The sequence below is a fragment of the Sorghum bicolor genome, chromosome 3, assembly GCF_000003195.3.
Source record: "Sorghum bicolor cultivar BTx623 chromosome 3, Sorghum_bicolor_NCBIv3, whole genome shotgun sequence".
NCBI classification, from domain to species: Eukaryota; Viridiplantae; Streptophyta; class Magnoliopsida; order Poales; family Poaceae; genus Sorghum; species Sorghum bicolor.
This window is the reverse complement of record NC_012872.2, coordinates 5,051,337-5,072,842: the sequence shown is the minus strand read 5'-3', so window position 1 is coordinate 5,072,842 and position 21,506 is coordinate 5,051,337. Positions and strand designations below refer to the sequence as shown.

Genomic DNA, 21,506 nt, shown 5'->3' with positions numbered 1-21,506 from the left:
CGGTTCACAGTTCATACCAATCAGTAGGAACATAAACATCACGCGGAAAAAACAACTCCAGCTCACGTTTGCACCCAAGAATTGAAAAATAGATATTACTATCATAATGATGTTAATGTTAATATCTGGGAATAGTGGCAACGTCATGCATGATCTGCACAAGTTTCTTGGTCAGAACTCAGAAGTCCATTATAAAACCGTCACTGTCACCGTAGCGAACAGGGCACTGCAACTGGGAGGCTGCTAACGACTCTGCCCCTCTGCCACAACTAGCAATTTAATGGACTGTTGGCTGATAAACCATGATAAAAAGTACTGTTGACTAATTTATTATAAAAGAAAAATACTGCTGGATAGCTGACAGCTGATAAGTTCAAACGAACAGGAATGCTCAAATGAGTCTCAACACGACAACACGTCCCCGTCCCGAAAAGGATGGGCACAACCTCATTGAATTAACAATAGGCTAATATACCCAATCATTCTTGATTTCTCATTCATGAACAGAACGTCCAAGAAAACAAATATTACTCCTACAATCACAAATATGATGATGTTGACAAATATGCGTAGCTTGTGGTTGACCCCAACAAACTTCTGTTGCCAGTTCTAACGGCCGTCATCTGATGGATGCCCAATGATATCAAAACTATAGTATTATATAAGAGCAATTGAAGGGCCGAGATATTTCATTATTGAAGTATAACACCTGAAATGGATAAAGGGTAAACAGAATTATTTGCATTCATACCTCCCTTCAACCATAAAATAAGAGGGGCTTAAAAAATTTACATAATTCATCCCTTTCTGTTTTCTCTAAGCCGCCATGACCATGAATGACACGTGAGATAATCAGTGTGAAGAAAGACCTACTGTTCCTGGCTCAGGCGTACAAGTTGCAGCATCCGCCAAAGACTTGACTTCCCGAAGGCGGCCAGCATGGGTACTGAAACAGGACAAGATAAATTCACGATCCATCATAAATGGAGGCACCATACCATGCCTCAAGAGTCAAGACCCGGAAAACATGGCCAGGTTCCTCTCTCTATTCGTTCTTCCCTTGCTCACCCTTCTTCCATCCTCATATGCTTCGCCCCAGCAGATGCTACGCACTGGTTCATCCTTACTGGTAGAAGACTACAAACAAAGTTTCCTTACCTCACCCAATGCTGATTTCTCCTGTGGCTTCTATGAAGTTGGAGGGAATGCTTTCTCCTTCTCTATCTGGTTCACCAATACCATGGAGAAGACAGTCGTGTGGACTGCAAACCCCAAGTCCCCGGTGAACGGCCATGGCTCCATGGTTTCGCTCAACCATGGTGGCAACTTGGTCCTCACTGGTGTCAATGGCACCGTGACATGGGACAGCAAGACAAGTTCTGGGAAGGGCACAACAGTTGCCCTTCTTGATACGGGCAACCTTATCATCAGAGACTCCAATGGCGCAGTTCTATGGGAAAGCTTTTCTTCACCAACTGACACCTTGCTGCCTTTTCAGGCCCTCACTAAAGCAACACGGTTAGTCTCTGGTTACTATAGCCTGTATTTTGACAACGACAATGTGCTGCGCCTCATGTATGATGGACCGGATATATCAAGCATCTATTGGCCAAGTGCAGACTACAGTGTGTTCCAAAATGGGCGAACAAATTACAATAGCACAAGGGTTGCGGTCCTTGATGCTGAAGGTTATTTCCTCTCAAGTGATGGGCTGAACATAAAGTCATCTGATTGGGGTACTGTAATCAAAAGAAGGCTTACGGTTGATTATGATGGAAACCTCAGAATGTACAGCTTGAATGCATCTGATGGGAAGTGGATAATCTCATGGGAGGCCATAGCAAAAATGTGCGACGTGCATGGGTTATGTGGACAAAATGGGATATGCCAGTCCTCGCCAAGATTTCATTGCTCATGTCCACCAGGACATGAGATGATTGATCCACATATTTGGAACAAAGGTTGTCGACCACAATTCAGCAAAAGCTGCAACAACATAGAAGAGTTTCAGTTCATCAAGCTCCCTCGGACTGACTTCTATGGCTTCGATCAGACCTTCAACCAGTCCGTCTCACTTGAAGAATGCAGCAAAATTTGCTTGGATGCCTGCTCCTGCTCTGCTTTCACATACAAGAAGGGACCTGGACTTTGCTACACTAAAGCTGTTCTCTTCAATGGCTATAGCGACCCAAGCTTTCCTGGTGACAACTATATAAAACTACCCAAGGATTTGGGCATATCGACATCCTTAGTCTCCAGAAAGTCTCATCTCACATGCAACCGGAATATTCCTGAGATTGTAGAAGGATCTGCAAGTATGTATGGAATGAGCAGTGTCGATAAAAAATGGACAACTTATTATGTGTTTGCAGCAATACTGGGAGCTCTAGTACTGCTCTTTACTGGTACAAGTTGGTGGTTTCTTTCCAGCAAGCAAAACATTCCCAAGTCAATGGAGGCAGGCTACAGGATGGTAACAAGCCAATTCAGGATGTTCACGCACCAAGAGTTAAGGGAAGCAACTGGGAAGTTCAAGGAGGAGATTGGAAGAGGGGGCTCTGGAATTGTTTACAGAGGAGTGCTCGAAGATAAGCGAGTAGTGGCAGTGAAGAAGCTAACGAACTTCTCACACAGTGAGGAGGAATTGTGGGCAGAAATGAGTATAATCGGGCGGATTAACCACATGAATTTAGTAAGGATGTGGGGTTTCTGCTCTGAGAGACAACATAAACTACTAGTGTATGAGTATGTGGAGAATGAATCACTTGACAGGTATCTATTTGGCAATGTAAGCAGTGAGAGATTAATTGCATGGAGCCAGCGATTCAAAATAGCATTGGGAACAGCAAGAGGCTTGGCCTACCTCCATCATGAGTGCCTTGAGTGGGTGATCCACTGTGATGTAAAACCAGAGAACATACTCCTGACACGAGATTTTGAAGCTAAGATAGCAGACTTCGGACTAGCCAAACTCTCAAAGAGAGGCAGCTCTAGTTTCAACCTCACACATATGAGAGGAACAATGGGGTACATGGCACCAGAGTGGGCGTTAAACTTGCCAATCAATGCAAAAGTTGATGTCTACAGTTATGGTGTCGTCCTTCTTGAGATTTTGACAGGTACTAGGATATCAAGTGGGATAACTGTCGATGGGATGGAAATCGAGCTTAGACAGTTTGTGCAGGGCTTGAAGCAATTTCTTGAGAGTGGAGATGTGAAGGATATAGTTGATCATAGACTGCAAGGTCATTTCAATCCTGAGCAAGCAAAGGTAATGTTACAAGTTGGTATAGCTTGTCTTGAAGAAAGGAACAGCAGGCCTACAATGAACGATATTATAATAGAGCTCTTGGCATGTGCTGACCAAGACGATCACCCTGCCTACTCGTGGTGAGTTGCAATAAGCGATCCTGTTTTGCTTTGCAAAATGAAGAATTGAATTCTCGAATATTATTAAAATTAAGGAGTATTTGCTAGAGAAAATGATCCAGTCCTTTTGTTGTATGAATCCTTCTATGGATAAATCCAGATCCTTTAACTGCAATGGATCAATGGGACCCTGAAGCATTGTTTTTTACTTCACACTTCTGGTAAATATTATCATGGGTTCATCAGTTGGTCTTTATGCGCGAAGCTTCAACCCTCTGTCCTGCAATATAGTGCATTCTAGGAATTTTAAGACAAATTAAGAGAGAACATAAAAGACGCATGTACCCTAATTTTTATTTCCTAATCATACGCTATCATCAACATGATTAATGTTGATTGATTGATAAATGGAAAATATTTAATGAAAAAAAATTTTGTCCTCTAAAATGCATTATATTTGAGGACAAATTTTGAATGCTAGAATATACTATATTACATGACGGAGGGAGTGTTGTGAGAGTGTGTATTAAAAAAATTTAAGGATAAAAAGAAACAGTTTATTGATGGCCTACATAGTTTTTTTTTTGGCAAAAGGGGGGCAGAGACACAGAGCGCATTTGTTCCAGGACGCTTGATAACAGACAACGTGTTTGTTGCCTACGAGTGTATTCACTATTTGAAGAGGAAAAAGGGGAAGATGGGAGCTTGTGCTGTCAAGCTTGATATGGCAAAGGCTTACAACCGAGTTGAATGGGCATATTTACAAGGCATTATGCTTCAGCTTCGCTTCTCAGAGAATTTTGTGACAACAGTGATGAGATGTGTCACCACGGTCTCATTTTCAGTGCGGGTGAATGGTCATCTTTCTACCCCTTTTAAACCAACAAGGGGCATTCGACAAGGTGACCCAATCTCGCCATATTTATTTTTGCTTTGTTCAGAAGGTTTATCCTGTCTCCTAAGGTCAATTGGGATTCATGCCCCCTGGATTTCGCACTTGCTGTACACGGATGACTGCATTGTCTTTTCTGAAGCGTCGCAAAGAGGGGCTGATTGACTCCAGGAAGTTTTGAGAATCTATAGTGCCAGCTCTTGACAGTTGGTAAACAAAGATAAATCTGCCATCTTTTACAGCTCCAATTGCCGGAATGAGGCCAAGGATGAGGTGAAGTAGGTGATGCAAATAGAGGAGGCACTGGCAGAGAAGTATCTAGGCCTCCCCACAGCCCTTGGACGCTCAACTAAGGAGGCGTTTGAGTACATGCCCACCAGAGTGAAGAAGTTGGTAGGCGCATGGAGTGGGAAGGAGGTGAGTTGCGCGGGGAGGGAGGTACTGCTGAAATCCGTCGCGCAGGCAGTCCCTACCTATCCAAGGAGCTGGCTTCTCATTCCAAAAGACACTTGCCGTAAGATGAAGGCGGTAATCTCGAATTATTGGGTGGGAGTTCAGCAAATTACCGTCTTCATCTTACTAGCAAGTGGCAACGTTGGGAGCTCCTCACCCGATGGAAGATAGCGGGTGGAATGGGTTTCAGGGATCTACGGCTGTTCTTTGGCAATGCTAGGAAAACAGGGCTGTAGAGTCATTGACAACCCGGACTCGCTACGTGCAAAGGTTTTAAAAGGAAGATATTATCATGATGCGGATTTTCTAACAGCATCCAGAAGGAAACACGCCAGTCAGACGTGGCGTGCAATTTTAGCTGGGAGAGAGGTGCTGAACAAAGGGCTAGTGAAGAGAATTGGTGATGGAAACCTGACAAACATTTGGCATGATAGATGGCTACCAAACCACTTTGATGGCAAGCCGCTGGTAGTGCCTGATAATCCGTCGGTCACCTCGGTGTCAGAACTGATCACAGCAAGCGGAGGCTGGAATGAAGCCTTGATCAAGCAATTTTTTGTGGGAGTTGATGCTAACGCCATCCTAAGCACGCCAATCAGAGGTACTGGGGATGACAGATGGGCTTGGGATCTGGAGAAACACGGAAAAGGGTGTCTTATTCAAGCGTCACATTGAACGGGTGCCCAACTGCGATGTGTGTGGCGTGGATGAGGAGTCCATCAGACATGTGCTTGTGGAGTGCACGGTGGCCAAACGTTTCTGGGAAATGACCAGAGAGCTAACTGGAGTGAAGCTACCAAAATTGCACCCTCAGACATGGACAAGAGACATTGTTGATTCCAGCTGTTGCTCAGAGAAGGATGCAGCAGTCATCCTATGTGGTATGTGGTCCCTGTGGATGGCAAGGAACCAATGTCAACATGGTGATTCAGGTGTGCCGATGAGGAAAGCAATTGAATGGGCTAGGGATACAACTTATGATTTATGGCAGCTCCTACACCCGGCTAAGTCAGAAGAGGTGCAGCGTGCTCGGCAGCATTGGCAACGGCCTCAGCCGGGATGGATCAAATGCAATGTCAACGCTTCTTTCCGTGTGGAAGATCGATGGGGAGTCACCGGTGTGGTGCTGCATGATCACGATGGAAGATGCATTGCAGGCCGAGCCAAATGGTATGACAGTTGCCTCAATGTCCTGGACACAAAAGCATTGGCTTGCCACGATGGAGTGTTGCTTGCAGCTTGCGCGAGAACATAGAATGCAGCGGCTACGGCTGGAAACTGATTCACAAGTCCTGGTGAGGCTGTGGGAGAAACGTTTGTGCCAGAATTCAGAAGTCGGCCCCATTCTTCAGCAGATTCAGGACCTCAGACACAGCTTTGTTGAGTTTAGTTTTGTTTATTCGAGCAGAGAATGTAATACTAGCTCATGAATGTGCTAAATTAGTATCCGGAAATAATCTGGTGGAGAAGTGGCTTGAACCACCACCAGGATTACGGGGTATTATGGAAGCAGAATGTATCCTTCTCATGATATATAAATGAAGCTCCGGTTTTGCTAAAAAAAAAGGTTTTTTGGCAAAAGTAATGGGTGAATACCCATGAATTGCGCTAGGCTTGCCCCTAACGGCGATAGACAGGACAGCTGGGGGTAGAACCATTGAACAAAAGTTTGTCTAGAACTAGTTGAGATGGTCTGGACATATCCGACACAGGCCCCTAGAGACACAAAAGCATAGTGGATTCCTAAGGCGTGAAAATAATATGTGAACTTAAGAAGAGGTACGGGTCAAGTGAATCTAACATGTGACAAGGTGATAAAGGACTTTAATATTTGGATATGCCTAGAGAGTTATCCCTAGATAGAATATGTTACATCAGCAGTCCCTACTCCCTACCTAAACCATGAGGTAGACTTCAGATTCCATTATAATATACTATTTTATTTTTTTTATATTCTACTTCTACTCCCCTCCAATCCAAAATGTAAGTTGCTTAAGTTTCTTCCTACTTTAATTTTGACCAAGTTTATAGAAATGTATATTAACATTTATGATACCAAATAAATACATTATCATGACATATTTCGTAGTAGGTTTAATGAAATTAGTTTGACATTGTAAATCTTGGTGATTTTTTCTATAACTTGGACAAAGTTTGACGAGTTTGATTTAGGAAAAACTAAATGGACTTCATTTTTTTAATGGAGAGAGTATATAAGTTCATTTTAATTTTCCTTGGTGCTTAGCCAATCCAATTTGCTTGTGATTAAAAGTGGTCAATGAAAGACTAAAGCCATCACAGTGAATATTCTTGTAGTAAATTAGTAATATTTCTTGCTGCATTAAACTATGAAGAAGTATGTTTTTAAGCTTTCTAATTCACTTCGTTTTAACATATATTGGTTCCATGTACATATAAAGAACTTTGTTTGCATTGCTCTTAGATCCTCTGCTGCATAACATTATGACAGAATAGTGTCCAAAATTTTAGTCAACCTTTGTTGAACCCCAACTTTGCGTCGACAAGAGGCCACACATCATGCCTGTACGAGGGAGGAGTGACTACAGGTGGAAGCATTGTGTTGCATTAAATTTCTTCACGAATTTAAGAATCTGAAAATTGTGCCCTCGAATTCAAAAGAACACGCTAGCCAAAACACTATCTCTCATCTGGTCTTATTTTCTTTCTCTCTTCCGAAAAAAAGCAAATTGCAACATACATAAGCATCTGAATAAACTAGTTCTACGACAAACTGACAAGCGTTAGGTTTGCAGCACTAACGTGTGGCAAAATTACCAGTTAACAGAGGCAGTATCATAAAACTGAGCCAACAGCCAAGCGATCCATTACAGGAATACCGGATTACCCTAGCGCTAAATATCAGCAATGGAAACAAAGCAGGCTCGTCAGTGCCCACATGGTGTTCGTCAGAATGCCAGAGACATTAATCACTAAAAACTAGAGCAAAAGGATATGGGAGAAGCCTCACCTGCCAGATAAGCCTACCGGTGCCGCAGCCGAGCGGAGAGGTTTGTTGGGGCCCGCGGTGGCCTGAGGGAACTGCTGCCGGCGCGGGCGAGATACACCGAGGGCTCGGCTGTTGGCTCCAGAACGGCTGGCTGCACTGCACGAGCACGATGCACGGGCGGCGGGGCAAGTTTATCAGCTCCGACGTGCGGCGGCAGCGCGCGGACAATGAGTGATCCCTTCACCCGAGCGGCCGTTGGTGTGGTCGAGTAGAACCCCCGGAGGCCGGAGGCCGGAGCCGCTGACCGAACGGCGAGCGAGACGTTCGGCCGCCTTTAAGCAGTTCCCGTGATCTCGTGGTCAGAAGTCTGAAATGTTGTGCCCGGGCCTGCGTACGCACCGAACCTCGGGCCTCTTTGGTTGGAGGCATGCTAGACAGCCCCCCAGCGGTCAGCCCATATAGCAATCTCAGTTTCAGGCCTCTAAAATTAAGCGTCTGGAATTCATATCTAGGCTAGGCCCAACAGCTTCGAGCCGAGGCAATGTGTGCAGTTCACCTTGGGCCTTGTTTAGTTCTCTTTTTTTTTTTACTTTTGGGTACCGTAGCATTTTCATTTTTATTTGGCAATTATTATCCAATTATGGACTAAATAAGGCCCAAGGTTCACCTTGATTCCATCTCTTGTTGGAGATGAATGCCCATCACCACGTACGCGCACTCCTCCCCCCGTGCATTATGTGACCCTTCCTTGACCCGCGGCTGCCAATCACACTGAAAGCTCCAGTTTGGTTTTGGTGAATTGATGAAACCCTATGTGTTAATCTATTGCTCTTAGTGTTCATGAGATAGGAAAGCACACTCCAAACGGTGAGCAATATGGGTGATGATCATGATGGTGATAGTGGAACTAAGGTGATCATGCTCGGGCTTGGAAAAAAAGAAAGAGAAAAATAAAAAAACTCAAGGCAAAGGTATAATTGGTTAGGAGCTTTTTGGTTTGCACTCAAAACACTGTGGAGAGTGTGAGTGGTTTAGGATTGATAAGCGTACTATTAAGAGGGGTAAAACTCGTATCGAAATGCAGAATTTGGACAAGATATGTTTCACTGGAATAAGATGTGTTTCATTGGAATTTGGACCTAAAAGGCCAATTGTCAATGAAGTCACAATATCTGGCTTTGATCCATCAAGACGTCCCAATCTTAAATATTGATTTGAAAAACAAAGGCCCCACTAAAAATAAAGATTTTTATGTGTTACCTTCGAAGGGGAGTTATCTTAACAAAAGACAACTTAGCAAAGCATAATTAGCAAAGGCAGTGAGAAGTGTTGCTTTTGTCATGAGAATGAGACAATTAAGCACCTTTTCTTCGAATGCCGATTTACACGGGTAATTTGGGGCTACATTAAAGTGGCGTTGAATCTTTCCCAACCTCATAGAATTCCTCATCTCTTTGGGAGTTGGCTTCAAGGCTTTCAGAAAGAACTCAAACCTATAATTATGTTGGGTGCAGCAGCTACTTGTGTTAGTCGATTTGGTTATGCAGAAATGATTTGAACTTGTTTACTCTCCCTTGCAGGTAGTTTTCTCGGTAATCCATTGGTTCCGCATATGGGTTATCCTCCGAAAGCCCTTCATACGGGCTTTGGTGTTGAAGGCATCGTAACAGTTGATGCAAGTGGCTACAGTTTTTTTCTCCCAGGCATATGGGTGGTGATCTAGTCTTAGAATTAATGACCATTAGAGTGTTGGGCTTTCTTTATTTTGGCTGTGTGCTTTGGCACAAGCCGGGAGTGAATTCACTTTTATTGTATCTTCTCGATGTAATGATAGTGAATTAATAAAATCTTTCCTTTATAAAAAAAGTGCAGATTCACATTAAAAAGTGTGCACGCACACATCTCAATGTGAATCCTATGGTCCATGTGCTAAGGGCATACTCCCTCCATATCCACTGGCATTGTTCCACATCCGCTGGCAAGACACTAGCGTACGGGACCAAGCAAGAATACCGAAAAGCTAGAGCAAGAGTCTAGCGATTACAGCACTATCTAAGGACTATACGACACTATAGAATGTGATCGTGAGTACGTCGAGGCAGGGCGCATAATCGCTTGGCCTATTCAACGTCTCTCATCAAATCACGAATAAGGCATCTTCTTGGAAAGAATGCCTCTATGGCTTCCCGCCTTACATGGAGCGGTCTTGTGGCGACAACCTCCTGAAACTCCTCAATGGACGCCTCCTCAAACTTGTCCGTCTCGACCTCAATGTTTGATCTAAACATTGTCTAAAACAACTTTTAAATCCATAAGGAGTATGCCTTTAAGGGCACATTTTACTTTCTCGAGATTTAGTAATGCAAATGTAATTAATGAAATTAAAGTTATCAATGTTTCGGCAACATATAGGATGTAATTCGGTTTTATTTCCATTTGTGTTACTTTCCTACAAACCAAACAGCATGGATCGAAGGCGTCAAGCTTGTTTGTTTTCTTCAAATATGCGAGTCGATTCGCATGCTGACTGCTGAGTCGCGATCGAGCTTCATATACAACATCGTGTGGAAATGTTTTGTTCAAAGTCGACGGCGGCGTTGCCATCTTTGGAATATAGCGAAGTTATAGGGGAAGTAAAATTAAGGACAGGATACAATATTTCATGGAGTCTGCAAGCTTAGGCCAATTGGCAGAATACGGACAACATAGATAGCGTGAAAGAAGTGGCATCCAATTGTCTGGAAGATGACCAATCGAATCAAGACCTCCAGTACTTATTGTTTGAGAGACCAAGTTGTTGAAATGTGTGTCTTGATCTGCTTTATTTTGATGAATAATTGACATATACTCCTATGTGTTGAGAGGTTTGGAGTCATGCATGAATGTTAAAAACAATGATCCGTGACTCTCTAGTCTCTACCTTGGACACACAAAGCCATCTTCGTTCTGGCATCATTGTTGCTTGCGGCTGGTCTGGTTCGCCTCTCTCCTAGTCCCCTTCACCTTTACAACTTGTTTTTTTTAACTAACGGATAGTTTATATCCGACTTTATCTACCATAAGGTAGAATGAGACTAATTATTACACAATTCGGTCACGGGCACTGAAAATGATTTTCAATTCATCACATGGCTTGAAACCAACAATGAAAAGCAGGCTAGTTTTTAGTGCCGGTTCTACCCACATGCCAACGGTGAAAACTGGAGCCAGTATACCCACCGAGACCTCTCTCGACACTCTCTATCGTCATTCTCTCTCCCACACCCGGTGTTCTCTCTCCCGTCAGTCCAGTGTCCACCATCACAAGCATGCCCCCGCATGTATGTAAGGACTAAGGAACACCGAACAACTTGGCAAGTATGCCTAATAATTCCATGATCTATCAGACGGTGATCTGGACCCACATTGTTGTTCATTTATTACCTAGGCCTTGTTTAGTTCTCACCAAAATCTAAAAAGTTTTTTAAGATTCTCCGTCACATCGAATCTTGCGACACATGCATGAAGCATTAAATATAGACGAAAACAAAAACTAATTACATAGTTTGTGTGTAAATCACGAGACGAATCTTTTGATCCTAGTTAGTCTATGATTAGACAATATTTGTCATAAACAAACGAAAGTGCTGCAGTAGCGAAATAAAAAAAACAAGGCCCTATTGTGTCACTCGCTGCTTGTTCCTGTATATCCCTGTCAGGCTGTCACTTCCATCGTCAACTAATCAAAGTTTCAATTCCCTGGAATCCATGTAGTCGATCTACGTTAACTATACGGCATACGCTACACGATGGAAGACCAAAGTAATCTTCTCGAGATCGACCGGTACCTTGCCCGGACGCATGCGTTCATACCGGTGGAGCCAGAGCTATATCTGAAGACGACTGAAGATAGGTTGTGGTTCTGTGTGCATGACTGATGCATGGGCAGATCAGTGGCCATTATTCACCTAGCTAGCACGCTCCGGTTGCAGCAGCGTGGAACGATGGCAAGGTATGGAACCTGTCTGGGCTTCGTCTTGCTGCTCGCCGTCGTCGTGCCGTGTCCGTCAGCGCCAGAGCCAGCACAGCCGCACACGCTAGGCACCGGCTCCTCCCTGTCGGTGGAAGACCACGGGCGGCCGTTCCTGACTTCCCCCGACGGCACTTTCTCCTGCGGCTTCCAGGGCGCCGGCGAGAACGCCTTCTCCTTCTCCGTCTGGTACACCGACGCGACGGAGAAGACTGCCATCTGGACGGCGAACCCCGGCGCCCCCGTGAACGGCCGGGGCTCTAGGATCTCGTTCCGCCGCGACGGGGGCCTAGCCCTCGACGACGCCAACGGCAGCACGGTGTGGGAGAGCAAGACGAGTGGCGGCGGCGGTGCCGACCTGACCATCTCCCTCCTCGACACCGGCAACCTCCTCATCTCGGACCGCCCGTCCACCGCCACCGGCGGCGGCGGCCGCCGCACCTTGTGGCAGAGCTTCGATTGGCCGACGGACACACTGGTCCCGTCGCAGCCGCTCACCAAGGACAAGAAGCTGGTCGCGGGCTACTTCAGCCTCTACTACGACAACGACAACGTGCTGCGTCTCCTCTACGACAGCCCCAACATATCGAGCATCTACTGGCCAAATAATCTTATGAACGACCCGTTCCAGAACGGCCGGACGACATACAACAGCTCCAGGATCGGCGTCCTCGACGACGACGGCGTGTTCCTGTCGAGCGACAACCTGGGAGTCCATGCCTCCGACTTCGGCCCCGGCGTCAAGAGGCGGCTAACCATGGATCGGGACGGCAACGTGAGAATCTACAGCATGAACGCGTCCACAGGGGGCTGGGCGGTGACATGGGCGGCGCTAGGGCAGCCGTGCTCCACGCACGGGCTGTGCGGCCAGAACGCGCTCTGCGAGTACCAGCAGCCGGGACTCAGGTGCTCGTGCCCGCCGGCGTACGAGATGGTGGATCGGCAGGACTGGCGGAAAGGCTGCCAGCCGATGTTCACGGTCACCAACTGCAGCCAGCCGTGGTCGCCGGAGCAGCAGTTTAAATTCCTCAAGTTGCCGCACAGTGACTTCTACGGCTACGATCTGCAATTCAACCAATCCGTCACGTTCGAGTACTGCAAGAAACTCTGCTTGAAGATGTGCTTGTGCGTCGGATTCTCCTACAAGCTTGAAGGCCAAGGCGTCTGCTACCCGAAGAGCATTCTGTTCAACGGCTTCACGTCTTCAGCTTTCTCCGGGACGATCTACCTGAAAGTTCCTATCGATTTCAACGCCTCAGCGCCTCTCGTCATGGCACGGAGCGCCGCAGGCCTTGCCTGTGATCCTAACAATTCCGTGATCGTCCAAAGATCAGAAGGAACATTCAGTAGAACAGAAAACAACGGGACGAAGTGGGTGTACCTGTTTGCGTTCGCCGGAGTGCTGGGAGTTCTTGATATCATCTTCATTGCAACAAGCTGGTGGTTCCTCTCCAGCAAGCAGAGCATACTACCCAGCTCACTGGAGGCCGGGTACAGGATGGTCACGGGTCAGTTCAGGAGGTTCACGTACCGAGAGCTCAAGGACGCGACGGGGAACTTCAAGGAGGAGCTGGGCCGGGGCGGCTCCGGCGTCGTGTACCGCGGCGTGCTGGACAAAGGGAAGAAGGTGGTGGCCGTGAAGAAGCTGACGAACGTGGCGGGGGGAGACGAGGAATTCTGGGCGGAAATGACGCTGATCGGACGGATCAACCACATCAACCTCGTCAGGATCTGGGGTTTCTGCTCCCAGGGCAAGCACAAGCTGCTGGTGTACGAGTACGTGGAGAACCAGTCGCTGGACAGGCACCTGTTCGACACGGACAGGACGACGACGACGCTGCCATGGCGGGAGCGGTACAGGATCGCGCTGGGCACGGCCAGGGGCCTAGCCTACCTTCACCACGAGTGCCTCGAGTGGGTCATCCACTGCGACGTCAAGCCGGAGAACATCCTGCTGACGCGCGAGTTCGACGCCAAGATCGCCGACTTCGGGCTGGCCAAGCTCTCCAAGAGGGACAGCGCCGCCGCCGCCGCCGCCGGCATGCCGCTCTCTCACATGAGAGGGACGACGGGGTACATGGCGCCGGAGTGGGCGCTCAACGTTCCCATCAACGCCAAGGTGGACGTGTACAGCTACGGTGTCGTGCTGCTGGAGATGGTTATGGGGTGCAGGGTGTGTGACCAGACGACGGCTGCCGGGGAGCGCCTGGACATGTCGCAGATCGCTCAGGCCTTGAGGCAGGTGGTGGCTTCAGGCAACGTCGAGCCCTTGGTGGACGGGAGGTTGCAGGGGCAGTTTCATCCTCGGCAGGCGCTGGAAATGGTGCGGATTTCCTTGTCGTGTATGGAGGACAGGAGCAACCGCCCGACAATGGACGACGTTGCCAAAGCTCTCACAGCCTGCGATGACGAGGACGAGCATCCCGCGTATAGGTAGAGCCATGAGCAAGATACTGTTGTGTTACTGTGTTAGGATCAGAAGATACAATCGTTTTTCTTTTATATGACAGGATAGAAATGGAGAGTTGAGAACTTGGATCCTATCAAATTTTAAAATGTATATATTGTTATATAGGATTTGTAAATATATGTTATATAAAAACTGAAGCAGATAATGATGATTTGGATACACTGAATTGATCTTTTTATAAAGACCACAATATTCACATTATTTTTCCTTCCACCTTAATTTTAAATAATACTTCCTCCATCCCAAATTATAAGTCATTCTAAAAATTAGAGAGTCAAAGCATCTCAACTTTGATTAAAATTATAGAGAAAATTACAAAGATTTATAACATCAAATACGTATAATATGAAAATATCATTAATGAACAATGTAATGATACTAAGTTGACACCATAAATATTATTATCTTACCATATAAATTTAGTCAAACTTGAGATGGTTTAACTCTCCAAGATTCTTGGAATAACTTATAATTTGGGATGGAGGGAATATTTGGTTACTAATAACTTAATTATTTTAATGTTCATAAGTGTCACTTATTACATTGCTTAAGGTTGGTCTCAGTGGGATCATTCTTATTTCATCTTAGGATGAAACTTATCCATCATGTTTTCCAACACAAGATTTGTTTCATTTTCATATATATGCTCTTGACGATCTTTTGCGCGAGATAAACGAAGAATTGTATACAATTGCAAGGCTATATATTTTTGATATATGCTATAACTGATCAAAGCATCATATAACAATTCAATAATATGGCAAGCTAAATTTGTGTCATGAAACCGTGTACTGAACTAGTTCATTTACTTTTTTTTGTAACGTTGATCACTATTTCATTCGCTTGTAAACCTATTCTAGCACTCTTAGTAACTCTGCATTAAAACTCCGTATTGAGATTGGCGTAGTGTATTACAACTTATAAATTAAAAGTGTTAAACAACAAAATTAACTGATAAATCGAATTTCTCGAGATCTGATTTTAGATATTGATAAAAAAATTGTTAGAATGACAGTTCTATTTAAGATCCAATGTTCATCGAAGATCTGATTATTGTCCGGTGTCAGGATATGTAAAATTAGGATATATTAGGAATACAGGTTGCCAAAGCTTAACGACCCTCTCAAATTTTATATGATTACACTACTCTAGATCCATTGCCGGGTCTAAATCCGAAATCGCTACTGAAATTGGATCCAAGAGAGGACAATGGACAATGGACAGTGACGGGACTTGCCTACCATTGCTGGTTCCATATGCGTTAGTGGAAGCCCTGATATTATTGCCGGATCAAGGCTTCTGACCCGACAATAATATAGCAATTTAGCACTTTGCCTTCTATCAGATAATGAAGCAACTCTAGCCACATCCTCGTCCATGGAAGATGCGGGAAGAGATGGGGAAGGACCCATTTCCATGGAAGATGCACCTCTTTTTGCTTGTCTTGATGTCCCTGATCTGTTTTGCTAGATTCTTCCAAGGGTTTGGTGTTGCAGTGGAGAGATTTAGGGTAAAAGCGGAAAGAGAAGACGACGCCTAACAAAAAAATATCCAAGGAAGAACAGCACCGCATATGGCGGTAGCTGTAGCGGACGACGACAAGAGCGGTAGGCCCTTAAGTGTTTGTTTGGTTACCTGACTTACTCATAGCCTAGCTAGGAAATAAGTCAAGCTTGCTTAAGCCCGTCTTCAACAAGCCAAGATGGACTTGTTTTGTTATCTATACTATCTAAGCCTGGCTAGCGTGCAGTTAGTTTGGTTGACTGTCTTGGCTCTTTGTATAGGTAACTCCATTCCTTTGAGACAATTCATCAAACACATGGCGAGCGCCTTGGTTTGTCGATAATCCAAACATTGGAATCCAACTGAATCATTCAAATCAGTCCTATCCAATCCAATCCTAACTATTATAGAACTGCATCCAATCGACCAGTCTAACTTCATCAAAATCCAAATCCCCAACACATCCAATACCAATCTGCAGGTGTGCAGCAAAGCATGAATAGCTAGCAGCAGCAGAGCTTGGCTATCGATGACGACGGATGGTGCTGCTGCAGTCCTACCGCAAAACCAAGCCGGAAGTGAAATTTGTGCTCAAATCTTGCCGTCGTGGCTTCCGTGCACATAAGGGAGGGAAGGGCAGCAGAGTAGCATGGTAGAGGCGGAGCTTGCCAACCGCTGCAAGAGGAGGGCCACTCCAAGATGCCGCCGACATGGGAGGAAGAGGATGCAGTTTGACCGGTGGCGGAAGCAGCGGACGACAACATCACGGCAGCTCGGCGAGCACGGCTCCACGACGCGCGAGCTTCCCGCCCACTCTTCACGACGAGCTCAGTGAGGACACCAGCCTCCGGTCTTCACGACGAGCACGACAGCCGGAGGAAGAGCAGATGCAGGCTCCTTTGCCCGTCACAGAGTTTGTCAGGTAGAGGGGAAGACCAATTGTCTACTCGAGCTACGACGGGTGCGGATGAGGGGCCGGGGAGGGGGTCTGCTCGACTGAGCTCCGCCTGCCTGCTCGAGCTACGACAGGCGCGGGCGAGCATTGGCTAAGGCGGTGAGCAAGGGACTCCGGCAGCCAAGCTCGTTGGGCGTGACAAACAATAGTCCGAAGATGGCTAACTAGAGCCTAGGTGGAGGTTAGCCAACCAACCAAACACACCTAAACCTCTCTTCCTCTCCCTTTTACCTCTTCTCTCTTCTCATTTTTTCCCTGCGGTAGAAAATGACGAGCGTCGAGCACCAAGAAGAAGCGCACATCTCGTAGTGTACCTTGGTTTTCTAAAAAAAATGTTTTCTTCCCTAAAACTAATGCGAATAACAAAAATCCACCCTATGTAGCCTGATTAATGTGAATAATAAAAAGTACTTTCTTCATAATCATAAAGAAAATCGTTTTGAAAAAAATTTAGATAAAATATTAGAAATATAAATCCTAAATAACTTTTAAGTTGTTAAATTTGAAAAATGTAAAAACTATATGAATAGATTTGTCTTGAAAAATATTTTTATAAAAATATATATATACCACTTTTCAATTTTTATAAAAATAAGAAGTTAAAGTTAGACTTTAAAGACCATATCATTGTTATAAACAACTTTCTTTTTCTTTATGGGTATAGAGAAAGTATTTGATAACGTCTATGCATTGGTGATCTCCATTGATCCACCCAAGCAACGGATCAAAAGGTCAAATTTTTTTGTCTCACATTAATTCCGGCCGACCTTTGCTTAAAAAAACACTTGATCATATTAAAAGTATAGTACTATTCAGCCAAAACCAAAACCAGACCAAAAGACCAGAGCCGCGAGCCCGCGAGGCCATATTCAAGTCAGCGTTCTCTTCCACAAGCCCAACGGGACAGCATGAACAGACGTTCAATATGATTTTATTTATCCCCGAGCTTCAGTATATATCCATGGCAACATATAAACAGCAGCTGCAAGTGATTTATTTACAGTCTCTTACACAACAAACAAAACCCTATCCAAGCAAATCCAAATACGATAACTCATCAAAACCAAATGGAGACAAGTAATCACCTATCCATTATGCAATAAGGCTGTTGTACAACACATATATGCAATATAGGATGCACCATAGCATGAAACTGAAATTCCTAGACTGAAAGCAAAAGAACTGCAACGGTTTGTACCTGTACAGACTAGAGCATAGTCAAAAGGAGCATATTGCGAGTCCTAACCAAGTCATCATTACCAATTCTGCAGGATATGACTCATATGGAACAGACAACATATGCCAACATGCTTGCGTCAGTCCTACAGAAGCTAGCATTTTTCCCGCACCCAGCCACCCAGGCACAACTTGCGAACCGGAGCAACACTAGAACTACAGTGACAGCGAAGCATGGCCTGCCTAGCCACCGAAACCGTAGAGGGTGCGGCCCTGGCGCTTGAGCGCGTAGACAACGTCCATGGCGGTGACGGTCTTGCGGCGCGCGTGCTCGGTGTAGGTGACGGCGTCGCGGATGACGTTCTCGAGGAAGATCTTGAGCACGCCGCGGGTCTCCTCGTAGATGAGCCCCGAGATGCGCTTCACGCCACCCCTCCGCGCCAGCCTCCGGATCGCAGGCTTCGTGATGCCCTGGATGTTGTCGCGGAGCACCTTCCGGTGACGCTTCGCGCCGCCCTTGCCCAGGCCCTTGCCGCCCTTGCCGCGCCCAGACATCTTCGCCGCGGAGACGAGGGGATTGCCGGATTGGGGATTTTTTCTTTTCTTTTTTCGTTCGCTCGCAGCCTCTTTGTTGCAACGTTGCTGGAGATGGGGAATAATATAGAGGCGGGAGAGGAGCTGCGCGGCGTCAGATGGGAGCGCGATCCGCGTGAGGGGCGCGAGGGATGGCGCCAGCCGTTGGATGGGGATGGCTCCACTCCTATTGGCGGAGGAGCGGGAGGGCGGATCGAAGCAGCGCGTGTGCTTTCCTGCTTTGGCGAGCGGTGCGCCGTGCGCGCGTGGGAAACTCGGCTTTGTTCGCAAAATATTTTACAAAATTTTTCACATTTTCCATAACTCGAATCTTTTAACACATACATAAAATATTAAATATAAATAAAATAAATAACTAATTATATAATTTATTTATAATTTGCGAGACGAATATTTTGAGCCTAGTTAATCTATGATTAGATAGTATTTATCAAATACAAACGAAAGTACTACTCTCTCCATCCCAAATTGTAAGTCATTACAAGAATTTTGGAGAATCAAACTTTTTAAGTTTGACCAAATTTATATTATAAAATAATTATTATTATAGTATTAACTAAGTATCATTAGATTCTTTCTTAATTATATTTTCATAGTGTACTCGCTTTACGTTACAAATCTTAGTATTTTTCTCTATAATTTTGGTCAAACGTGAAAATATTTTGACTCTCCAAAATTCTTGGAATCACTTACAGTTTGGAATGGAGGGAGTACTATTTATGTTTTGTAAAAAAATTTTGGAAGGCCTTGTTTAGTTCAAAAAATTTTACAATATTTTTCAAATTCTCCGTCACATCGAATCTTTAGACGTATGCATAGAGTATTAAATATAGGCAAAAATAAAAACTAATTGCATAGTTTGTTCGGAATTGACGAAACGAATCTTTTGAGCCCCGTCAGTCTATGATTGGACAATATTTATCAAATACAAACGAAAGTGCTACCGATTTCTCTTTGGCCTTGTTTAGTTCTAAAATTTTTTGCAAAATCGACAGTGTAGCACTTTCGTTTGTATTTGATAAAAATTATCCAATCATGGACTAACTAGGCTCAAAAGATTCGTCTCGTCAATTTCGACCAAACTGTATAATTAGTTTTTATTTTCATATATATTTAATATTTCATACATGCGTCTAAAAATTCGATATGACGGGGAATCTGAAAAATTTTGTAAAATTTTCTGGTAACTAGTAAAGAAGGCGCTTCGGAAGCTTTGATTTCTGGCTTGGGAAACGCGAAATTTTGGGTTTCGGGCTTGGGGAGGTTCCGGGCGTTGCTAAATGTTGATGGGCCGTGGGTTGGACTTCGACGGAAGCTGGTTGCGCTTTGCAGCCTGGCTTTTCCTACATTTTAACAAGCAGGCTATAGTTTTGCCAGGCCTATCAACATCATGAGGCCGGAAGACTATCTTCAACAGGTAAACCATGGCCTTGTTTAGTTACTTCTAAATTTGCAACAAAAAAATTAGATTACTTATAACATCGAATCTTGCGGCATATATATGGAGCATTAAATATAAATTAAAAATTAATTAATTATGTATTTGCTTGTAATTTATAAGACAAATTTTTTAAGCCTAGTTAGTCCATAATTAGACATTATTTTTTAAATACAAACGAAAATGCTATGATGCCCATTTTATAAAAAAAATTACAACTAAACAAAAGCTCGTATAGACATCTAAAAGCAAAATAGATAGCAGTAGATCCAAAATCGGTCTTCAATAGAGTATCTATACGAAAGACCCATTTTAGATTGCATGAGAGACATAACCCTATGAATATCCTCTCTCCTAGAAACTTATTTGGAGAAAATATTCTCTTTTGAGTCTTGTTATTGAAGAAGATATTGAATGGGTATTGAATCCTTTGCATATACGCTACCTAAACATTAAATGGGGCCTTCTTACCTTATTATTGTAAGGTATTTGGTTGGTGGAATGAAGTGGTCCAATATCATCTCACTCTCTAGTTTTTTTATTTGGTTTTTGAAATAAAATTAGTTGATTCATCATCGTCCCATTCATCACAAGCTAATAACACTCCATCTAGGATGAATTAGTTGCCCAAACAAAACACGTAGATGAAAAGGACTATTAAAGTTTGGTGTGGACAATAGGGCCAGGCAAAGTTATACCATAAACCAAAAACTGAATCAAACAAAAGTGTTGGGTTTTTTTTTGTTTTTCGGTTTTAGTTCTGGTTTTAACAGTCGAGAAGTTCGGTTCTCGACTTCAGCTTCGATTTTAGGTCCCAATCGAATCACACAAAACTAAAATACAAGTCCACTAAAATATGTATTTGATAGCTATTCGTTAAAATAGTTTGACTCTAATCTAGTGAAATGATATGCGTTTTGGATCCGTCGTTGTTAACTTTGCACATACTCTTTTTATTCTAAATTGCAGGTCTGGCTTTTCTAAATACGTAGCTTTTACACTGTGTCTAAGAATGGATTTATAATTTGGAATATGGATAAGTAGTTATTAGCACGCATAATCCAAAAGAGGCCCTACTCTTACAATTTTCCTTCATGTGGCAGGTGACACTTATCTTTTACCTAGAGAATTTGAGACTATGGCCCTGTTTAGTTCCACCAGAAAACTTTTTACCTCATCTCACTGGACACATGTATGAAACTTAAATATAGATAAAAAATAATTAATTATACAATTTGCATATATTTTACAAAATAAATCTTTTAAGTCTAGTTAATTCATGATTAGATATTAATTATTATAGTTATAAATGTGGTACTCAAAAACTTTTCTTTTCGCGAACTATACAAGGCCTGAACTTTGGAACAACACTTGCTGCCCGCCGCACAGGTGGAAAACATGTCGTGAATCTACAGGCCTCGTCCAAAAAGTTCTTAGATTTTGATATTGTTTCACTTTCATTTGTATATTTGATAATTATTGTCCGACTAACTAGCATCAAAAGATTCGTCTCATAAATTACAAACAAATTGTATATTTAATTATTTTTTATCTATATTTAATGTTTCATGTATATATCGCGAGATTTGATGTATGGAGAATCTTATTTTTTTTTATTTTTAGGTGAATCTCAGTATTCCCCGCCAATGATTGATTGCTCTGCCACTCTTCACTGGAGG

General features: G+C 44.0%; 3 protein-coding genes and 1 long non-coding RNA gene across 4 annotated transcripts; 2 read left to right on the top strand and 2 right to left on the bottom strand.

Annotated features, from left to right (window-relative positions):
- Positions 304 to 8,036, bottom strand: LOC110433798. Its single transcript, XR_002451118.1, has 3 exons — positions 7,704 to 8,036; positions 874 to 946; positions 304 to 709 (listed from the first exon to the last, which is right to left on the bottom strand). It is a non-coding gene; the product is annotated as an uncharacterized LOC110433798 (long non-coding RNA).
- On the top strand, positions 875 to 3,647 carry LOC8056568 (putative receptor protein kinase ZmPK1). The gene has a single exon (XM_002457240.2). The coding sequence runs from the start codon at positions 1,028 to 1,030 to the stop codon at positions 3,392 to 3,394; it is 2,367 nt and encodes a 788-aa protein (XP_002457285.1). The 5' UTR covers positions 875 to 1,027; the 3' UTR covers positions 3,395 to 3,647.
- On the top strand, positions 11,452 to 14,313 carry LOC8078505 (putative receptor protein kinase ZmPK1). Its single transcript, XM_002457239.2, has one exon. The coding sequence runs from the start codon at positions 11,603 to 11,605 to the stop codon at positions 14,126 to 14,128; it is 2,526 nt and encodes an 841-aa protein (XP_002457284.2). The 5' UTR covers positions 11,452 to 11,602; the 3' UTR covers positions 14,129 to 14,313.
- On the bottom strand, positions 18,039 to 18,356 carry LOC8056567 (histone H4). Its single transcript, XM_002455085.2, has one exon. The coding sequence runs from the start codon at positions 18,348 to 18,350 to the stop codon at positions 18,039 to 18,041; it is 312 nt and encodes a 103-aa protein (XP_002455130.1). The 5' UTR covers positions 18,351 to 18,356.

What these genes read in the sequence shown, in the direction of transcription:
- LOC8056567 (XM_002455085.2), bottom strand. Translation starts at nt 18,350, where the DNA reads ATGTCTGGGCGCGGCAAGGGCGGCAAGGGCCTGGGCAAGGGCGGCGCG.
- LOC8078505 (XM_002457239.2), top strand. Translation starts at nt 11,603, where the DNA reads ATGGGCAGATCAGTGGCCATTATTCACCTAGCTAGCACGCTCCGGTTG.
- LOC8056568 (XM_002457240.2), top strand. Translation starts at nt 1,028, where the DNA reads ATGGCCAGGTTCCTCTCTCTATTCGTTCTTCCCTTGCTCACCCTTCTT.